Consider the following 18,784-nt stretch of genomic DNA (forward strand, 5'->3'; position numbering starts at 1 on the left):
AGTGACCTGTCCTAGGGTGGCACTGCCCACCCCACACATCTCCTTGTGCTGGCAGTTTATCCTCATCCACATCTCTGCCTTCTCTATTCCATTCCAGAACTTCACTGTGCCTCAGTTTTGAGGGGCATTTACACTGCAAGGGAGTGAATTTAATGGCTAAAACATTCCTTGTGCTGTACAGAGGTTTATACTGGAACACCAAGAAATCAAATGACTCTCCTAAAAGGTCCCACCACGTTACAGAGGCAGGACCCTGCCACACTCCAGTGCTCAAGTCACCTCCTGCAGACATGTGAAGTGCATTAATGCCAACTAAATCAGACAGAAAATCCATATGAGGAAGATTTGCTAAATATTTGGGGGTTACATGTGTTTTGTATGATCTTTATCAAGACTGAGATCCCAAAGGAGTCAGCAGACATTGCTCTTATTCAACAGATGAGGAAGCAAGAAGATTAAATGTGTGCTGTGAGCAGGCAGCAGTGACCAACTGGGCTTTTCTCAAGGCAGTCCTTTTATTTAGGCTCAATAGCATGATATTCAGCCCAGAAATGTGTTCTGTGATCCTTAACATTCTCATGGAATTCAATTTCAGCTTGGCTTCCTGTTGACTGCCAGAGGAACTGCTGCTTCCCATGGAACACCACTGTCCTCATGGTGCTGACATCTCGGACCTGCAGCAAGAAAAACCAAACCATTTTATCTCAGCAGGCTACACAAAAATACTGGAGACTTGCAGATTGGTCACTCAGGGAAAAGCTGTGCTACAAAGGTTAGAAGAAATACAGTAGAGATGAGAAATTTTCATTGCCATCAGAGATGGGAACACAACAGAGATCTGAGGCTCTGATTTGTGCATCTGTGCATCTGGGTGGAAATCTGTGATGGAGATGGGTTTGATCCCACCCTAATCATCCCCCTGGGGTTCCTGCCTCCTCACCAGGATGTAGTTGAAGTGAGTCTGGTTGCCCTCAGTGCCCAGGTCAGCGTTGAGGGCGCGGATGGAGATGCGCTGCCGCGGCGCCACCGTGATGAACGTCCGGCACACCACGCCCTGCCCCTCAGCAGGAACCTGCACAGGATTCACTATTTCACCCTGGGGGCCAAACAGCTGCTGGTCACAGTCTGGCAGGGCAAAGGGACAAGAGAAAATGGCTTAGAGAAGTATCCGGCATCTCCAAGGAAGAAATCTTAAATTAAACACAGACAGAACAGTTTCTTTAGGGATTTTCAGCTGAGGACCTTCAAGCATCAGCAAATATCTGTGGGGCGTTTGCTTTAAAACAAAGGGGGAGTCCACAATTAAAACTGAATCCAACACTCCTCAGAAGAGCATTGTTAGCTGCTAAAATGAAGCAAGATTTCCATAGATTTCCATAAGCAACCACCATTCATGGAACTCTGTGGGCCTTAATCTAAAGCAAGAGCAAAGCTTTCAGTACTGTACCTTGGTAATATTTTTTGGTTGCAGTTCTGCTGTTGTACTGCAGAATGACCCCGTTTCCTGGCAGCACAACTCGCTGTTTCACAATCAGTGTGTTGGTTCTGGAATTTATCAGTGACAGAGGGAGCTTCCTGCAGCCTGTCCGCCACATCATTCGCCCAGAAAACAGCAGGATCTCACCTGGAACGGATGAGCACAGGGCCTAGAAACACTTTTCTTTCAAGTAAAAGCCAAAGTCTCTCTTAGACAGGTCTGGAATCAAGTAATTTCTGCATCTTGTTTCTATCTTATCAAAATCTGTCATGAGAACAGGCCAGTTAACTAATCTAACTGCTGATTCCAGCTAGAGGGTACATTAGTTTTATAACAGGTCAAAACAAGCAGATCTTTTAACCCCATAAGCTCCTTTCATCTCATGTTTACCAACAAAGCAGGTAAGAAACCACTGTTTGAGGGGAGGACAAGCAGCATCTTCACTTTGTTCCATCTGGCACCAACTTGGTGGAACAGAAAAACTCAGTAAAATGGTTTCAGAGATTACAGAGGCTCTGAGGCAGCCAGAGCTTCTCAAGGCAGCAGAAAAGTGCAGCTTGAGATGCAGCCTTGCCAAAGGGCCAGGCTGGAGCCCAGAGCTGCAGGCAGTACCTGCAGTGCAGTTGAGGGAGCTCTCCAGGATGGTCACTGAGATCTCCTCCCTCAGGGGACGCCCGATGGCCACCGTGCAGTCCCTGCTCTCCACGCCTGTCATGTTGATGATGCCAGTGGCATTGAGAAACAGGTTTCCACAGACACCTGGACAGCAGAGAAAGGTGAGAAACACACCCAGAAGGAACTGCAGGAAAATATCTCCCTTTGTGGCACAATGAACAGATAAGTTCACATATTCTGGGTAAAGCACAGGAAGAGTCACAGAGTCACAGAATTGGAAGGGACCCACAAAAGGATCATCAAAATCCAACTCCTGGCCCTTCACAGGACAGCCCCAGGAATCACACCATGTGCCTGAGAATGCTGTTTAAACACTCCCTGAAGCCTTGAGCTGCTGTCCCACAGGCTCCCAAGCCAGAAGAGTTTTGGGAAGCACAGGGAAGCGAGTCACTGTTCCTAGCTCAGGTAACATGGACGTGCTGGAACAGCAGGTTTTCCCTCCCAGCCAGATGCATTCCCTCCCATGCTCCTGTCCCTGTCTGGCAGCAAGATCCCCACAGCCCAGCTGCACACAAGAAGCTCCTTTTGGCCGTGTCCTCCTCACCTCCACTGGGCTTTGTCTGCTCCCAGGGCCCAGCAGGCAGAGGCACACCCAGGTCCGTGTGTCTGTGCTCTGGGGCAGCTGCAGCTGTTGGCAGGTGTGTGGCTGGTGTCACTGAATGCAGCTGTGCCCCAGGGGACTGGGTCCCCCCCTGCTCAGGACAGGGTCCTGCAGAGCAGCCACGCACCACGATGGCCTTGGGGAAGTGCCGGCAGAAAAGGGGGTTCACGGGCTTGTGGGTCAGAGAGCTGAGGCAGAAATCCTGCCTGGTCTGAATGCCATTCCCACAGGATGTTGAGCACTGCAGAAGAACAAACCCAGATTTTTATCTCTGCATTCCAGGTGGTCTTTGGAAATAAATGCATTGATAAGTTCATACATGATCTGGGGGGGTTCACTGATGCTCTTTTACCAGTGCTCTTGTTCCATCAGCTATAAGATGCCCCCCCTTCCAGGGGACCTTCCAAACTATATATTTAAATTGCAGAACCACTTCCTAAAAAATCCCAAAATATCTGCATTCCAGGAGAAAACATGCCAAAACCATTTCTAGGCTGCAGCCAAAACTTGAGCTGAGGAAGGTGGGAAGCAAACCTACGGCTGCTAAACACAGGGCAGTGGAAAGGATGGAAAACACCCCTGGAAACAGTTTAGCATTTCTGTGGGAAGCCAACAGACAAGGCAAAAGTTGTTATTTCTCCCCTGCAGCCTCCAGGGAAGGGAAGAGGTGGAAAATTTCTGCATCTGAAGGGGAGCAGGTACCTCTGACCACTCGCTGAAGCTCCACTCGTAAGAGCACATGCGGATGACACAGGGGACACTGGTGAGGGGCTTCTCTGCCACAGGGCACAAATGTTCCTCCTGCAACACCTCCTGGCCATGCAGAGTCTGCACACAGGTGACCAGCTGCACTGCCAAGCCCAGCCCACAGCTGGAGGAGCAGGGCCCAGCTGGGGTTACCTTCCACCTGACAGGGCAGGGAGGACAAAAAGTGAGTTAGGGATGAATCCCCACCCTGTCTCTCACTGCAGAAAAGGCACTGCAGCTCCCTCACCCTTCCTCCTTCTTCATCCTCTGCCTCACATGGTCTGTGGGGCTTGGAATGCAGCCTGGAGCAGGTTTGGAGTTGGATACAGAGGGCATTCCCATTTTGCCAGGAGCCCACAGATTTGAAATGCACACTGAATCTTACTCTGCATCCATCACTGCCCTCCCCAGAGTGACACACACAGGCTTAACTGCAGAAACAATCTTATCTCCCTCCAAAACACACACACCACTGAACTCTCAGATCAGGATCAGACCCAGAGGCCCTGGGAGTGGCATCCTGTAACAAAAGTTCCAGTAGCTTTCCAATCCCACAGCAAATAGGGCAGGGCAAGCTCACCACAAATCCTAAGGAAAGCGCAATGCATTTTCTTCAGTTTTCAGAGCAGCTGTTCCAGATTCTGAGAGAATTTAATTCTTGCTACTTTCCTTGATGTTCTGTGGAAAGTGCACAGCTGGCAAATGTGTCACCACCTTTTGCAGCTGTAGATTTGTTCCTGCTTCCCCAGAGTAATAAGGGATTGAGAGGTTTTCAGTTTTCCTCTGAGAACTGCACTGATTTCTGTCTGAGATGTACCAGCCCAGGAAAGACTCTGAGTTTGCTGACTATGGAGCAGTGCTACAGCTTTTGCAGCTGGCTGTGCTTCCAAAGAAGGGAAGAGCAGCCTAAATCCTTCCTTTACCATGTCCCTGCAGACAGAGAGAGAAAGGAAGGACCCCTCACTGTCTCATTGTCACCTGGTAACTGCTTTACCTTGGTGGGCAGGGGTTGAGCTCACAGACTTCCACCCTGCTCTCTGGCTTTGGCACTGGCTGACAGTTTTCCTCCTGGGTTTCTTCTTTGGTGTCAAAAGCCACACAAACATAATGCAGCTGAGTCTTACCTAGGAAGGGAAGCAATCTGTGTGGTTTGGATGCAAGGGTTGAAAATAGGTCAGAAGTGTCCCATCTGTGTGTACAAAACAAGCAAACTCTGCCCAAGGCATGGCACTCTCACTGCACTCATCCCCCAGCTCTGAAACACAGCCAGACCACCCTCCAATTATTCTGTTCCAAAAAATCTGTGATCACAGCTACTCTTGGAACTGTAGAGGGGGAAAGACCAGCAGGGCCCCGAGGTTCCCAGGCACAGAACTCACACCTACAGCCAAGCAACATTTCCCTGCAGCACAGAAAGGCCTCACCTCTACCACAGGAGACAGAACACTCCCCAGCTACAGGGCTCCAGACATACACAGTCTGATTTTCCAGCTGGACATGCCCAAGTGGCTCCAGAGGCTGAAGTAAGTGTGCATCTTCCTCCTCAGAACAGAGCAAAAAACAGCTGCCCTAAACAAACCACCATGATGAACTGAGGGATCCAGCAGCCCAATTAAAGAGGGATGGAGCTGTCTAAAGTGACAGGATGAGCTTTTAACTGGGCACAGCAGTGGTGTAAACCACCCTCCAGGCTCCAGGAGTAAGCTGGTGGTTCTTAACTGGTGGATTAAAAGTGCAAAGCTCCCAGTGAGGTTCCTGCAAAGCCAAACCAGCAAACTCACTTTGTCCCAGCCCAAAGGGCAGACATTGACCACACATGGCACAAGGGAGAGGGGTTTTTCCTCTGCTGGGCACAGGCTGTCATCCACCACAGTCTCCAGGCCATCATGGAACTGCACACAGGTCAGGTTCTGCTGGGCAACTCCAGTCCCACACACAGCAGAGCATTCATCTCTCTGAGACATCTTCCACCTAAATGGAGGCAGCTGCATCACCCCATCTCCCATCTGCATCAGGGGGGTTTATTACTCAGGCCACTGCTTATAGAAATGGGGCATGCAGAGTATTCAGCTTCTCTGTTTCCAAAGCCTTGTCTGGATGTGACTGAGAGGACAGTTTAAGTCCTTTCAAGGACTAAAAGCACCTAAGCTATAGACTAGAGGTCACAGTGCAATCACTTTTTATTGAACACCAAAAGGTCTCTGAGGGCAATGTCTGGGCAGGCTTGGCCCTTGCTCCTCCTTCCCAAATAATCAGCACGAGGATCAACCCTCTTTGTTGGCACCATCTTGGAAAGGATGTGAGAGGCATTTCTTCTGGATATACCCTTAAATCCCTGAAATATCTTCATTTAGCAGATTACTGTAAAATATTGAAGAACTATTTCCCATTCCTTCAGCTGACATCTCAATTATGTCACAGGACCAGGAAAGACAGAACATGGTTTGGGATCTGCTACCCCATTATAATTAGGAAAAAACAGCTTCCTTATCTTTTTGTTTTGTTTTGTTTTGTTGTTTTGTTTTGTTGTGGTTTGTTGTTGTTGTTGTTTTGGTTTGGTTTGGTTTGGTTTTTTTGGCCTTGACAACACAAATACAGAGCCTGGGTTAAGTGGCAGAGCAAAGCAAGAATTGAGGAATTCCTCCCAGGAACACCAACCTGTAGAGGCACGGCTCCATGGCACAGGGCTTGTGCTCTGGGAGGGGCTGTGGCAGCTCCTGACACTTCTGATCCTCTGTCACTTCATTCTTGGTCTGATCAAAGCACACATGAGCCACTGGCTGCACCCCTGGGACACAAAGGAAAAAGGAATTAAATTTATAAGTGAGCAGCTCCCCTCTGTTATGGAAGGAAGATGCAGTGATTTTGCTTTACTTGATCACCTGGGTAAGAAAATGGGCTGTGTGGGAATTCAGACTTCCTTTAAACACACAAACTCCTTCTTTGTGATATAACCTCCCTCAAGAGTTTTAAAGTGATTTGCCAGGGTGAGCACCCCAGCAGGGAGAAGTCTGATTGATAACCCACTGCCAAAATGGAAAGGTTGCTCTAAACTGGCTGCTTGAAAGAACAAAGATATCAATCATAATTTGGAATAATTTATTTCTAATGATCTGACTGATGAGGGACAGCAAAATAAGCTCTAGGAGGGAGCTGGTTTGAAATGCCATTGTGTAGAAGTGACCAGGTAATATCATCACACAGCCCTTGTGCTCAAACAGCACCAACCTCCCCAAATGCATCAGCAGCAGCCAAACCAGAGGCACTGGGACAGAAACTGGAGATTTCCAGTGCCTGCAGCAGGCAAGGAATGAAATATTCATAAACTACAGCTCTAGAGAAGATTTTTAACAATAATGAACATAAAAAGCAAAGCAGATGAAAAGTCAAACTCAAAGAAATTACAAGCAAAGCTAAAAGGAGTCTCCTTACAGTGAATGGGCTACAAGGAGAGCCAGGCATTCCTGAATCTCAAGCACCATGACCCTGAGCACTAAATGCCCAGAATCCATCAGCAGCTTTATCTTTGCTCTACCCTCCTTGTTTTCAAATAAAGACCATTGCTGAGGAGGGCCTGGGCATCACTTTCAGCTCTCAAGGTGCAATTTCAGCCCAGATTCCCAACTTTCTGTTATTTTAAGTCCCAAGTTTCTCATTCTTTTTTCTGTTTGTGGCTGCATTAGCTGGAGGCTCTGGAGCATTTCGAGCTCTTTACTTCAGGGTTTCAGCAATCACTTCACCTGGGGGATTTGCTGGAGAAAAGCTCTCCAGGCATAACTAGTTGTGTAGATTGACTTCCATAAATATTCATTAATGCATTTTCTAAATCCTTGTCACAGAAGTCTTGAGAGGCCTGACAGTGTCATCTGAATTATCTGGTAAACAGGATGTCAGGCCATCTATCAGAGTGAGCTGTTACAATCTGCATTATGATTCCTTCAGGGAGACAGAAAGGATTAGCCATGGCACAGGAATAGAATTCAAAGAAGGAAGTTTCATAATTAGCTCTGAGGCTTTAGTGAGACACCAGATACCCCTTTGGTCTCAGACTTCTGATGTTTAGCCAACTTCAAATTACAGTCTTCAGTAACTTTGAAAAATCTGAGAAAATTATTTAGTCTTAAAACCAAGGGTTCAGTTCAGACCTATTTAAAAATCCTCTTTGTGATCAAACATTTTCAGTATCATTTTGATGATTCAGCTCATTTGCTGATTAGTTAATTTAATTCAAAAGCTCCAGCACTTTTTTCTTTGGTTCAGTTAAACACTAGCAATCATTTCCAGCAATCTGCTTTGAAATTCAGTTCAGACCAAAGAAGAAGTCTCCATAAAAAGTCAGGACTGAGTCCTGCTGCCTCACCTTCCCCACAGGTCACTGAACATGGGCCCTGCTGAGGAACCCACAGATAGCTCAGGCTCTCCTTGGGGACAAAGTAGCTGAAGGTGATGTCAGGGTTGGTGGCATTGCCATATTCTTTTGTGTACCTCCTGTAGACCTGGGGAAGGAAAAACTGGTCAGTGCAGAAGAAAACTTGGATTTATTTCTTTGAATGGAGGTAAGAGAAGCCAGTCTCCCTTCTTTCCATCCAATCCTGAGCCTCACTGCAGTGCCTCAGTCCCACCCTGTCAATTCCGGGCACTGAAAGTCAATAAGCCAAGCAGAAGGTTTAACTCAGCGTGCTTTTCCCCACACAATCACCCCCAGTGCCAACCCCCAGCCATTCCCAAGTGCAGCAATCCCATCACTCTTCAGTGAACACCATCTCCCCTGGCCTTGGACACTGAGTTACCTGAATCCACCACACCTGGATTCTGTGGGCAGCAAAGCCACCCACACCAGGCCACTTCTGACTGGCCCCCTTCCAACTCTGCTGCTTAAATTCACCTGTATTTCAATTTCTTCCTTTGTTGGCCCATCCACATGGATTTCCTCCAGGCTTGGCAGGTTGTCCTGGGTGAGAAACACTTGGTATTTGATCTGCTTGTCCTCCAGAACTGATGGGTAGGTGACATTCAGTGAGATTTTTCCTTTTCCAGCCACCACGTACTCTCCTTTAACCTTCACAGCTGCAGAATCCAGAGGAGCAGTGAGGTTAAGAGTGAGGTTATGAGACATGATGTGGTCACCAGGGTCCCCTGGTGCTGGCTGCCCACTTGGTAGGAACCAGTTTGATCCAAGTTTGGCATCCCATGGAGCGTGGCTCCTACAGCTTCCCACTGGGGAGCATCCCACAAGCAAAATGCAGCACCAAAAATTCCATTTCTTTGTTTGCACCAGCTCCTTTCAGCCCTGCCTGTATCACAGAATCACAGAATCACAGAATTTTCAAGACTGGAAGAGACCTATAAGATCATCAAGTCCAGCCGATGTTCTAACTGTTCAACTAGATCATGGCAGCAAGTGCCACATCCAGTCTTTTTTTAAATTCTTCAAGGGATGATGCCTCTACCACCTCACTGGGTAAATGATTCCAGTTTCTGACCACTCTTTCTGTGAAGTATTTCCTTCTTACTTCTAACTTACATCTAGCTTGACGCAACTTGAGACTGTGTCCTCTTGTTCTATCCGTTGTCGCCCGGAGAAAGAGGCCAACCCCCAGCTCACTACAGCCACCCTTCAGGAAGTTGTAGAGAGTGATGAGGTCACCCCTGAGTCTCCTTTTCTCCAGGCTGAACAACCCCAGCTCCCTCAGTCGCTCTTCATATGGCTTGTGTTCCAAGCCCCTTATTAGTTTCGTTGCCTCCTCTCCTTTTCATTCCACTCACCCAGGTGTGTGAAGAGAGGCTTCCTGTTGGTGACATGGACTGAGGTGGTGTTGTAGGGCAGGGACAGAAATGTCACATACTCTGGAAGGGTGGAAAGGAGAAAGATGTGGTCACCTTCCATCACTGAAGCTCTGTGGGAAAGGATGGAGCTTGCAGCTCTGCTAAATTCACCCTGGCCCTGCTCCTTGCCCTGAACACAGTGATGGTGACACAGCAAACACAGCTGAGCGGCATCCTGTGTCCTCTTCTCACATTTCTTTGGTTCTTTTTAGGTTCTCTGCTAAGATCTCTACATGAGACTGAAAGAGCCAGACCAGCTCCCAAATTTAACAAATCAGGAAGCATGGACAACACTCTCAGGACATGGTGGGATTGGTGAACAGGGCCAGGAGCTGAACCCAATGATCCTTGTGGATCCCTTGGGATATTTATGATTCTGTGACCTGATATCACCCCAGCTCCCAACAATTTATGGGACTTCCCAAACAGTTACATTTCTGACCCACATCCAGAGAATTATGACAAAAAAAGGCATTCTGCCCACCTCCCAAAATCCATCTCCATACCCTCCATAAAATAAAACCAAGAAGAAGCAGAAGGGAGAAGATTTGGGACACTGACTGCACTGAGGGGGAGGACTACACACCTTTAGCTTTCCCTTCTGTGTAGGCTCCACTCACTTGGGTGCAGGTGGAGTTGTCACCCCCACAGACCTTGCAGGGATCCATGGCCTTCCTGGAGCCCATCTGGCCATCACACCCAAATGCCTGAGCAGAGGGGAGAGTCTGTCAGCCTGGCCTGTTCTGAGAAAACAAGTGAGCAAAAGCAACATTCCTGAGCTCCTGAAACTGCCCTTTCCATCTGGAATCTGCATTTAGGAACACAATAAAGGAAAAGATGTGTTTGTACCTACAGATGCCACTGAGCAGCATGTGCAAAGCCAGGGACTGGGAGGTCTTAGCTGAGAGCACAACTCTCAGAAACTGTGACATTTTCTTTCCCATAAGAAGCAGCCCAAAAAATCTCTCCTGTGACCTAAACCCAAAACTCTGTGCTCTCTTCTATGAACTCTTTCTGGAGGAGAGAGGAAGGGAGGGAAAAACAAAAGCCCAAGAGGACAGTAAACATGAATGGCAGGGTCTAAAGGAATCTTTAGCTCCCCAGACTCCACAGCCAAACCTAGCTCACATCACTTCAGTGCCATGGAACTCAGAAGAGAGATTCTATCCCCATTCCCACGAACAAGACTAATTTATACAAAGCTACAGGAGGATCTCAGCAGGCTTAACAGCAAAACATGTGCAACTGCTGAATTTATGCTGCAGCCACTGATCCCAGGCTTTGGAAGCTGCCATAACATGCATATTTATCACTGCTGCCAATGAAAGAGCCAAAATCAGAACAGGTTGTGCCTACACCCTCTGCTGTTCATGGGGGGAAACACTTCACAAAACATGGTGATAATGAGAAAACCATAAAATTTACAAGGAGTATTCTGGGAATGTAAAGAAACAACAGAAAACATCCAGCCGGGTCAGCAGTGAGCAGTTCCTAAAATGCAGACAGCGCGGGGGAGTTGGATCCAAGGTCATCAGGAAAGAATGCCTTCCTCAGGTCCAACCCAGGGAAAAACTCCAGAAATCAGACTGCAGTTTTGATCAGCAATACTCCAAAAATCAATCTGTTGATCTGTGATGCTCAGGCTTTGCTTCTTATCTTGCCACTGACTCAGTGATTCAAATAATGGAACTTCCCTCCAATACAGTCAGCGTTTTATGGGGCTAATTACAGCAGGCAAGCTGAGCAGCTAATGATGTTTCCTCCACCAACACATAAACCAATTGCTTCTTGGATTAGGGATGAATAGCCCTGTGTGTTTACTGCATAATTAGCTGAATGTCTTATCTAGAGGGCATTGGATGCACAGACAGAACAGGAGATTTTTTGGACTCCATCCAACACACCAAGAACAAAACTCTTCTCTGAGAAGAGCTCACTCTGTTGTTTGGGACACTGTGGTTTTTCCTAGCATGATTTCCCCTGGTTCCTGTGGTACAGATCACCTGCAAGGGGCTCTCCTGGACTCCCCAGTCACTTACTCTGCATCTCCCCATGACACACAGATGGAGATCCCCGTGGTGCTCTGTGTCATCCTGCTCACACCTGGTTCCATCCAGGAAATTGTCCCCACGGCTCACCATGAACTCCTTGCCCACAGCCCTGCACATGTGCTTGCAGAGCAGGTCTCCTGGAGCAGGCAGGCACAAGGAAGGAGTTACTCTTTCAGGAAGGCACAGGGCTGCTCATCAAGCAATGGGAAAAAACCCAGAGAAGTTGTGGACTCCCATCCCTGGAAGTGTCCAAGCCCAGGTTGGATGGGGTTTGGAGCAACCTGGGAGAGTGGAAGGTTCTAAGGTCCCTCCCAACCCACACCATTCTGGGATTCTATGATCTCTCAGAAAGCACCCAAGTTTCATGTGAAAACTAAAACTCTCAGTGAAACTTTTCATTGCAAAGTTCAGAAGTCCATGAGCACAAACTGAGGTTCTGGACATTCCTTACCCTTGGCAAAGCCAACAGCAGAGGTCCAGGTATAAAAGGATGGTGTCTCTACATCAAGGTACAGTGGCTTTAAATTTGTTGCTGCACATTGTTCAGCCATGAAGTCCTGCTGGGTGATCAGACAGGCCTGGATCCCAGAGAGATAATTGTGTAAGGAAAGGAAGTGACTGAGCACTGACATTTAACCCTCTAGCTAAAGGCAAAATGCAGTGCCTGGTGATTGAAACACCCAAACAACTGCAAAGAAAGAAAACCACTTTAAAGGAAGGCTGCAGGATATGCAGGGAATTGTGCTTGGAAGCTGATATCTTTGCAATTTATAAAAATAAATAGATAAGGAAAACAGGAACAATACAAGAAAGCCCATCTGAAGAAAACCATCATTGTGAGTCACCATTTTCTCAGCATCTGTCCTGCTATGGGGCATAGAGAAAATGCTTCATTACATGTGAACAATGCTATTAAATAATCCTGCTGCCTTCCATGGCACAAATACCTCTCCTGCTGTCAGACAGATGGAGCCTGTACACCAGATCTTTACCAGAGCAGTCAGCTGTGGGAAGGACAGTCACAAAACACCCATCCCTCAAAGGGTTCCACAGTGAGACAGAAGTTCAGAAGCTGCTGAGCTCCATTACCTGTGTATTGCACATCTCTGCTTGCACGCTGGCACCGTGGCACTGCTGCCCCCCAAAAGCAGGCCTGGAAATGACAGAATTCCTCAACAGAGGCAGCAAGGAAGAGGAAAGCAAAGAGGAAGACTCATCCCCGAGGCCCTGAGCACAGGCAGGTGCCCACATCTCACCTGGGGTTGTTACAGAAGCGCTGCCTCAGCACCACCCCCCCGCCACAGCTGCGGGAGCAGGGGGACACAGGGCTCCAGGCAGACCAGTGCCCATGGACCACAGCCATGGGGTTCAGTTCCTCCAGAGAGCTGCACTGACCCTTGGAGCACCACTAGGAGCAAGAACACACACAACTGGCAGCAGTGAACACGGCAGGGCTGGGATCTAAAAGGTTGGCACAACTCCCTGTCTTTGGCAGGCCAGTAACAGAGTCCCAAGGTTAATGAGGCACCTTCTGACAAGAGGCTGAAGAGTCCCCTTCCTAATTAGGGCCTAACATCAGGCTGGGGTCAAAGCAAAGAGCACACCAGTAGAAGGACTGCTCAGATATCTGTCTATATAACTGCAAAGGAACTCCAGAGATAAAGACAAGGTGGAAAGGCAAAAATCAGGACATAATGGTACCAGTTTAGGACTGGTGTCAGCTCCCTGGCCAAGGGGCAGTGAGTGGCAGGTACCTTCCAGACACTGACAGGGCTTTGCTGTCTGAGCCCCACAGCCTCCACACCCAGTCCTGGTGGGAGCCTCCTTACCTTGTTGATCCCACACTCAGTCCCATCCAGGAGGGGCACCAGAAGCCGAGTACAGCTGGATTTGTCTGCTGGATGTACATGGCACGAGAGAACTTTACAGATGTCCTGGTGTGACAAGAAAATCAGGGAGTTCAGAGAGCCAGGCTCAACAACACAGTCCTAAAAGTCTAGAGAGGGCATGTCCCAGGTTTTCTCCCAGACACCCAACAATGCAAGTTCCTTCATTTTTCCTGCTGTGGGCAAGTCAAAAGATCCTCACTGTAGTGATCACCAGCTGTAATGCTGGAAGTTGATCAACTGAAGCAATTAAAGTTTCACCCACCTTAGTGTTTCCTCATTAACAAAACATGTCCAGATGGCAGCTATTAAACACGCTGTGCTTCCCAGACAAAGGGATTTGGGCCGTGGCAGGGAAGCTGGAGGAATCCAATGAACAGAAATTCCCCAAGGCAGGATCCTGAGTGGGTGCACCCAGCACTGCCAGCTGTGCACAACAGCACCAAACAGCAAAGTTTACAGGAGATGTATGTGGAGGAAGGAGGTGATGAAGAAAAGGGAAACATTTTGAAAGCTTTGCCAAGAAATCTGTGAAAAGGTGCAGAAAAGCACCTTGGATCCCTTCAGAATAAAAATGCTGCCAGCCAGCTCTCCCAGATTTTGGCTCCTGAACATTTCCCAGCTGCCCTTAGCAAGACAAACAAACTTTCTACCTACAACATTGGTGTCAGCAAAGGTGCAAGCTGTGGCCACACTCCCAAAGGCGATTTTACACTGCTCATCTGCTCCGTAGTACAAGCCAGGCTTCCACCCCGGGATGCTGCCGTCCATGGCCGGCAGGTCATTCAAGCAGCTTGTTTGGCTTGTACTGATAGAAACATGAGGAATAACACTTTCCCAGCTGTGGGTAGTGAGGACAAGGACATGTTTGCAGACTTGTGCTGAGTTTCACTCTGGGAGTTGGCTGCTGCTTTCCCAGACAACACATGCTCGCTGTGGGCTGGGATGGATTTAGTTGCAGCAGCTGCCTGGAGATGCTCACAGTTCCCTGGTGCTGGAGTTTTATCCCATTCCTGTCCTGCACCCAGCCAGCACAGCCTGCAGTGCCTGGATGCTCTGATGTTGTAAATAAAATGTGCAGGCTGAGCCAGTGTCTGAGAAATCCAACCCAGCCCAGGCACGTCAGGCACCAACCAAAGCCACTTCCAGCAACGTGAAGCAAAAACTGGGTTTAACCTCAGCAACAAGTGCTAAGAAATAAACAAACCCCAAGTTTTTCACTGTTCCTCATTTTTCAATAAACTTTTTTATTCTTTGAGTTTTTCTCTCCTAAGCTCCCAGCATAGGGAGAACTCAACCATTCCCTTACCTGACAAGGGCCAGGAACTGCTCCCGGCTGCAGGGAGACCAGGTGAGATCGATGCTGTTGTGGTTTCTTGCTGAGCCCATGATGTAACCACTGCTGCTGCACAGATTCCCCTCTCCATCGTGGGCAATGCCAAGGCTGCAACAGAAGCAGCACAGAGCCCTGAGAAGAGGAAACCCAGAGGCTGGAGCCTCCCTTCTCTAAGCAAGCACTGAGCTCCCTCTGCAGCCCTTCCTCCTCCTGTTGTCACAAAGGGTTTCTCTCCTCTTTGCAGCTTCTAATTGTCACAGGACATGCAGGAATGCAAGAAATGCAAGGTACTCTCTCCAAAATAATCCATGATGATGATCAAAAGGGTTAGAATAATCCATGGGGAATTCCCTTTTATGTGAAGAGGCGCTTTGTCTTCTTTCCTAAACTGGAGGATGTTTTTACCTGAATAAAACCTGCTGGGCTGCTCTGGCAGTTTCCCACTGACCTGTGCCCAATCTCATGGGCTATGGTGACTCCAAGGTCAAAGCCAGTGTCCTGGGTAATGACACAGCTCCAGAAGGAGGAGCAGACTCCCCCTAACTGAGTCACCCCACGAAGTTCCTTGTTCCCATCAGGCAACTCCAGGTCAAACCTAAAGTAAGGGAGACATAAAGAGGAAAGAGCAAAGAACCCCCACAGCTAAAAAAGCCAGGTCTAGACATTCAGTTGAATTTATCTGAGCTTTCCTGGTCTAGCTTTGCCAGCCATCTAACATTTCTTTTGACACCAGTGCCCACTGCTCAAATTTTAAGATGATTCCACGTTAAAAAATCCAAACAATCCTCAGAAAGCAGAACTGAATAAAACGACCTAACCCAATTTCCCAGTCCCTCCCAGGGCAGGGAGCTCAGCACCTGGTGATGTAGAGGACAATGTCAGCGTGCTGGGGGTCAGAGTCGTTCTGGGGGTTCACCTTCTTGCTCCACTCACAGACGCTGATGAGGGAGGAGGTGATGTTGGTGGTGATGTTCACCTCTGCCTGGAGGGAAGGCACATGTTGGCACATTCCAAACAGCCTGGAGCTTGGGCAAGCCTCAAACACAGCCCTCCCCTTACCTCTGGCTCCCTCAAAACCAGCATTTGCATCAGGTGAACTCTGAAATGAGCCCCCAGTGAGGCATCTCTGAGCAGCTCTGCTCCCTGAGAAGAGACAGAAAGGATTCAATAAACAGGGGGCCTTGGGGAGCCCCACTCCCTGCTCCCAAAAACTGGGCTGCACTCACTACAACACTAACATATGCATTACAAATGTGAATAAATCTGTCAAGAGATAGGAAGTGGTTGGATTTGTCAGACACTCTGAAGCAGAGAGAAGAATCTGCATGAAAAGTCTCATAGGGTAGAGTGAATGCTAAAGACTTTTCTGCAGTACACACTGAGAAAAATTCTTAATAGTAGCAAAAAGAGACATGAAAATTCTGCAACAGAAATAAAAGTGAAGTGTAAAATATAAAATGGATTCAGTGGATTTAGCTCAATCCCAGGGTGAGAAAACTCTTTACCTGTGTTGCAACATTAGTAATGAAATCAAGAGCTACATTTTCTATGTGGGTTTTAAATCCTCTAAGGTTTCCTTTTACTCTTTGTACAAGGGAATTTGGGGGATTTCATGCCCAGGGAAGCACAGGGGAATGCCCTGCACATGAGCTCTGTACCAGGCACAGGTGACCCCAACCACCCTGGGGGACAGAGGCACTCACAATGTTCAGGTTGGCCAGGATGTAACGTTCTGTGTCCTCTTTGTGGTACAAGTAAACATCTGGCCCTGCCACCACCATCAGCTCCAGATGTTTGACAGCTGCCTCAGCCCTCTTGTGCAGGCGAGGAGGAGCCCACCCTGCTGGACAGCAGAGGGACACCAGGAGGTTCAAATGCACCATAAAGCTCCTACAGACCCACTCCCTCTCCCCCAAGGCTGCAATAACTCAGCTGCAAGTCCACTTTTCTAGGGGTTTGCTCAGTTTTCCCACTTCTGGTGGTGTCTTTCAGCTGCCAGCAGCTTTAGCATCACACCTGTGCCATCAAAATAACAACCAGCCACCTCAGACACACCGGGCACACCTTGGTGAGGTGAGGAACATTTTCAGGTCTACTCCGGTATTTGTAAACATCAGTTTTCCCTCTGAGCTCATGGAAGCAATGCTCCAGGAGACAACTTTTCCAGCAGGGCTGTTACCTCTGGTTGGTTTTGCCTCTCTTGCAGCACTTTTGAAGAGGATGTGGGGGCTGGAGAAGCCGAGGTCCTTCAGCAGAGCCACATCTTTGCTCCTGACTGGCCTGATGTGAATCCTCTCCTCACCCACGGTGACCACTCCTTGCTGAAGCAGATAAAATTCCACCTCTGAGTTACTCCTAAGATATTTGCTATCCATGAGGATGGCAGGGATTTATTCAGTGGGTGGTTCACACATGTTTGGTGTGAAGGAAGCTGTCACCCCGTTTCCTGCTCATACTCACCAGCTGCCCTTCACAGAAAGTGACTCTGCTGCTGGCCCCAGGAGGCTGCAGGGCTTTCCCACCTGCAAAGCAGCTCCCTGGGAATCTCCTCAGTAAAACAAAGGAAGAGTTCACCACCTGGCTGCTCACAAAGGAGGAGGAAAGGAGGGCATGGTCCTCAAGGAATTCAAAGGCATAGAGCTGCCCCCAGGCCTGGATGGAGCAGTGCTGGACCCGACAGGGCCTCAGCCCAAAATGTTCTTCCTGACAAGGGCAAGCTGGCTCAGCCACAACAAATTCAGGTACTGAAAGAAATGAAACAAGAGCAGAACAAGTGGAGCAGTTATGAGGAAGGTTGATACACAAAATCCCAATGTAAGGTCTATTTCCCCAGGAAAAATACCCTAAAAATGACAGCTGTGACCTCTTGGGTTAATGGTGCCAACAGCCAGAGAATTTCTGTGCTTTTGTGTATTCCAAAGTGAGGATAATCTGACTGGGAACACACAACAAAAACTGGCACCGAATTTATTGGAGCTTATGCTCTCTCAATAAGGAGAACAGTTCATCTAAAAAAGGCTGAGACAGTTTTGTTCCTGCAGATTTTAACTGTTACTGAGTGGGAATTATCATGATGCAAAGACACTGGGATGAGCACTAGGTGAACTCACAAGGAGACAACACCCTTCCTTCAGGGATTTGAGACTTCAAAACATCTTTATTCTGAACTACCATCAATCCAGAACCAAAATTCAAATTTGTTTGTGCATTTATTAAAGAGAATCATAACAATTAACAAGTAGTTAAGATTACCCTTAGTCTAAAGCTTTTTTCAGAAGAAAAACACCGATACAGAGAATGGGGACTGAGCAGAAATGTGCAGAGAGGTTGAGCAGATCTGAAGCTCTGACACATCTCTCCATCCACTCACACTGAAACCCAGATTGTCTCACTTGCACTGGGACTCAGAAACACCAAAAGCTGCTAATTTCAGGGGTTGTTAATCAGTGTTTTCTGCACTGCCAGCCACACAGGGTAAAACCCAATGGCCAGATGTGCTCTAAACCGAGGGACACTGAGCCCGGCATACCATCAGCCACTGAGCTGCTTCCAAAGTAAGATACAACATCTCCCGCATCCAGAGCGCCCAAGAATTTCTGCAAGAGGAAGAAGAAGAGCAAAAACAAATGGACACGAAGCTCTCCCTTCGCTGGAAGGAACGCCAGCAAACAGCTCAGCAGCCCCGGTGCCAAACCCTCATGGCTGAGCAGGGGCTGCACAAAGGAGGGAGTAGCTTTATCTTCGTGATTAGCGAGCTCGGACAGAGTTTGGCTTAGAACCGCGTCGTCTCCTCTTCTTTTTCTTTTTTTTTTTTTTTTAGCTTTTCTTAGAAGGCGGGCAGCGTTCCTGGAAGGGCCGTTGCGAGGTCAGACTCACCTCAGGGAGCCAGCACAGCCCCAGCGGGAGCACGGCGAGCGCCCGCAGCGCCAAGCTGACGGCCATGCCGGACCGACCGAGCTCTCCCAGCCGAGCACCGAGAGCTTTCGGCCCGGGGCCTCACGTGGAGCGGAAGGGAAGAGCAGAAAGAGCAGAAGCAGCGTTTGTTTGAGCAAACAGCCCCTGAGCAAACACGCTTAGAGCTGGCCCGAGGGGAACGCGGCCGCGCCGGCCGCCCTTGCGCAATGACCGCGGACTCTCCGGCTCGTGCGCCAGCCCCGGCGGGCCGAGGGGCGGCTCGGGGGCCGT

General features: G+C 48.5%; 1 protein-coding gene across 1 annotated transcript; it reads right to left on the reverse strand.

Annotated features, from left to right (window-relative positions):
• Positions 1-294: 294 nt before the first annotated feature.
• Positions 295-18,541, reverse strand: ADAMTS13 (ADAM metallopeptidase with thrombospondin type 1 motif 13). Its single transcript, XM_058818350.1, has 29 exons — positions 18,476-18,541; positions 18,129-18,195; positions 17,060-17,343; positions 16,779-16,920; positions 16,303-16,442; positions 15,659-15,742; positions 15,457-15,581; positions 15,048-15,194; positions 14,573-14,707; positions 13,921-14,071; positions 13,207-13,311; positions 12,634-12,785; positions 12,467-12,530; positions 11,829-11,955; positions 11,366-11,514; positions 9,913-10,033; positions 9,267-9,347; positions 8,386-8,567; positions 7,861-7,996; positions 6,159-6,288; positions 5,282-5,471; positions 4,925-5,042; positions 4,495-4,624; positions 3,456-3,660; positions 2,697-2,994; positions 2,090-2,236; positions 1,448-1,624; positions 941-1,125; positions 295-674 (listed from the first exon to the last, which is right to left on the reverse strand). The coding sequence occupies exons 1-29, from the start codon at positions 18,539-18,541 to the stop codon at positions 516-518; spliced, it is 4,197 nt and encodes a 1,398-aa protein (XP_058674333.1). The 3' UTR covers positions 295-515.
• Between the last annotated feature and the right edge of the window lie 243 nt (positions 18,542-18,784).

Source organism: Ammospiza caudacuta, chromosome 21, assembly GCF_027887145.1.
Source record: "Ammospiza caudacuta isolate bAmmCau1 chromosome 21, bAmmCau1.pri, whole genome shotgun sequence".
In the NCBI taxonomy this organism is placed as follows: domain Eukaryota; kingdom Metazoa; phylum Chordata; class Aves; order Passeriformes; family Passerellidae; genus Ammospiza; species Ammospiza caudacuta.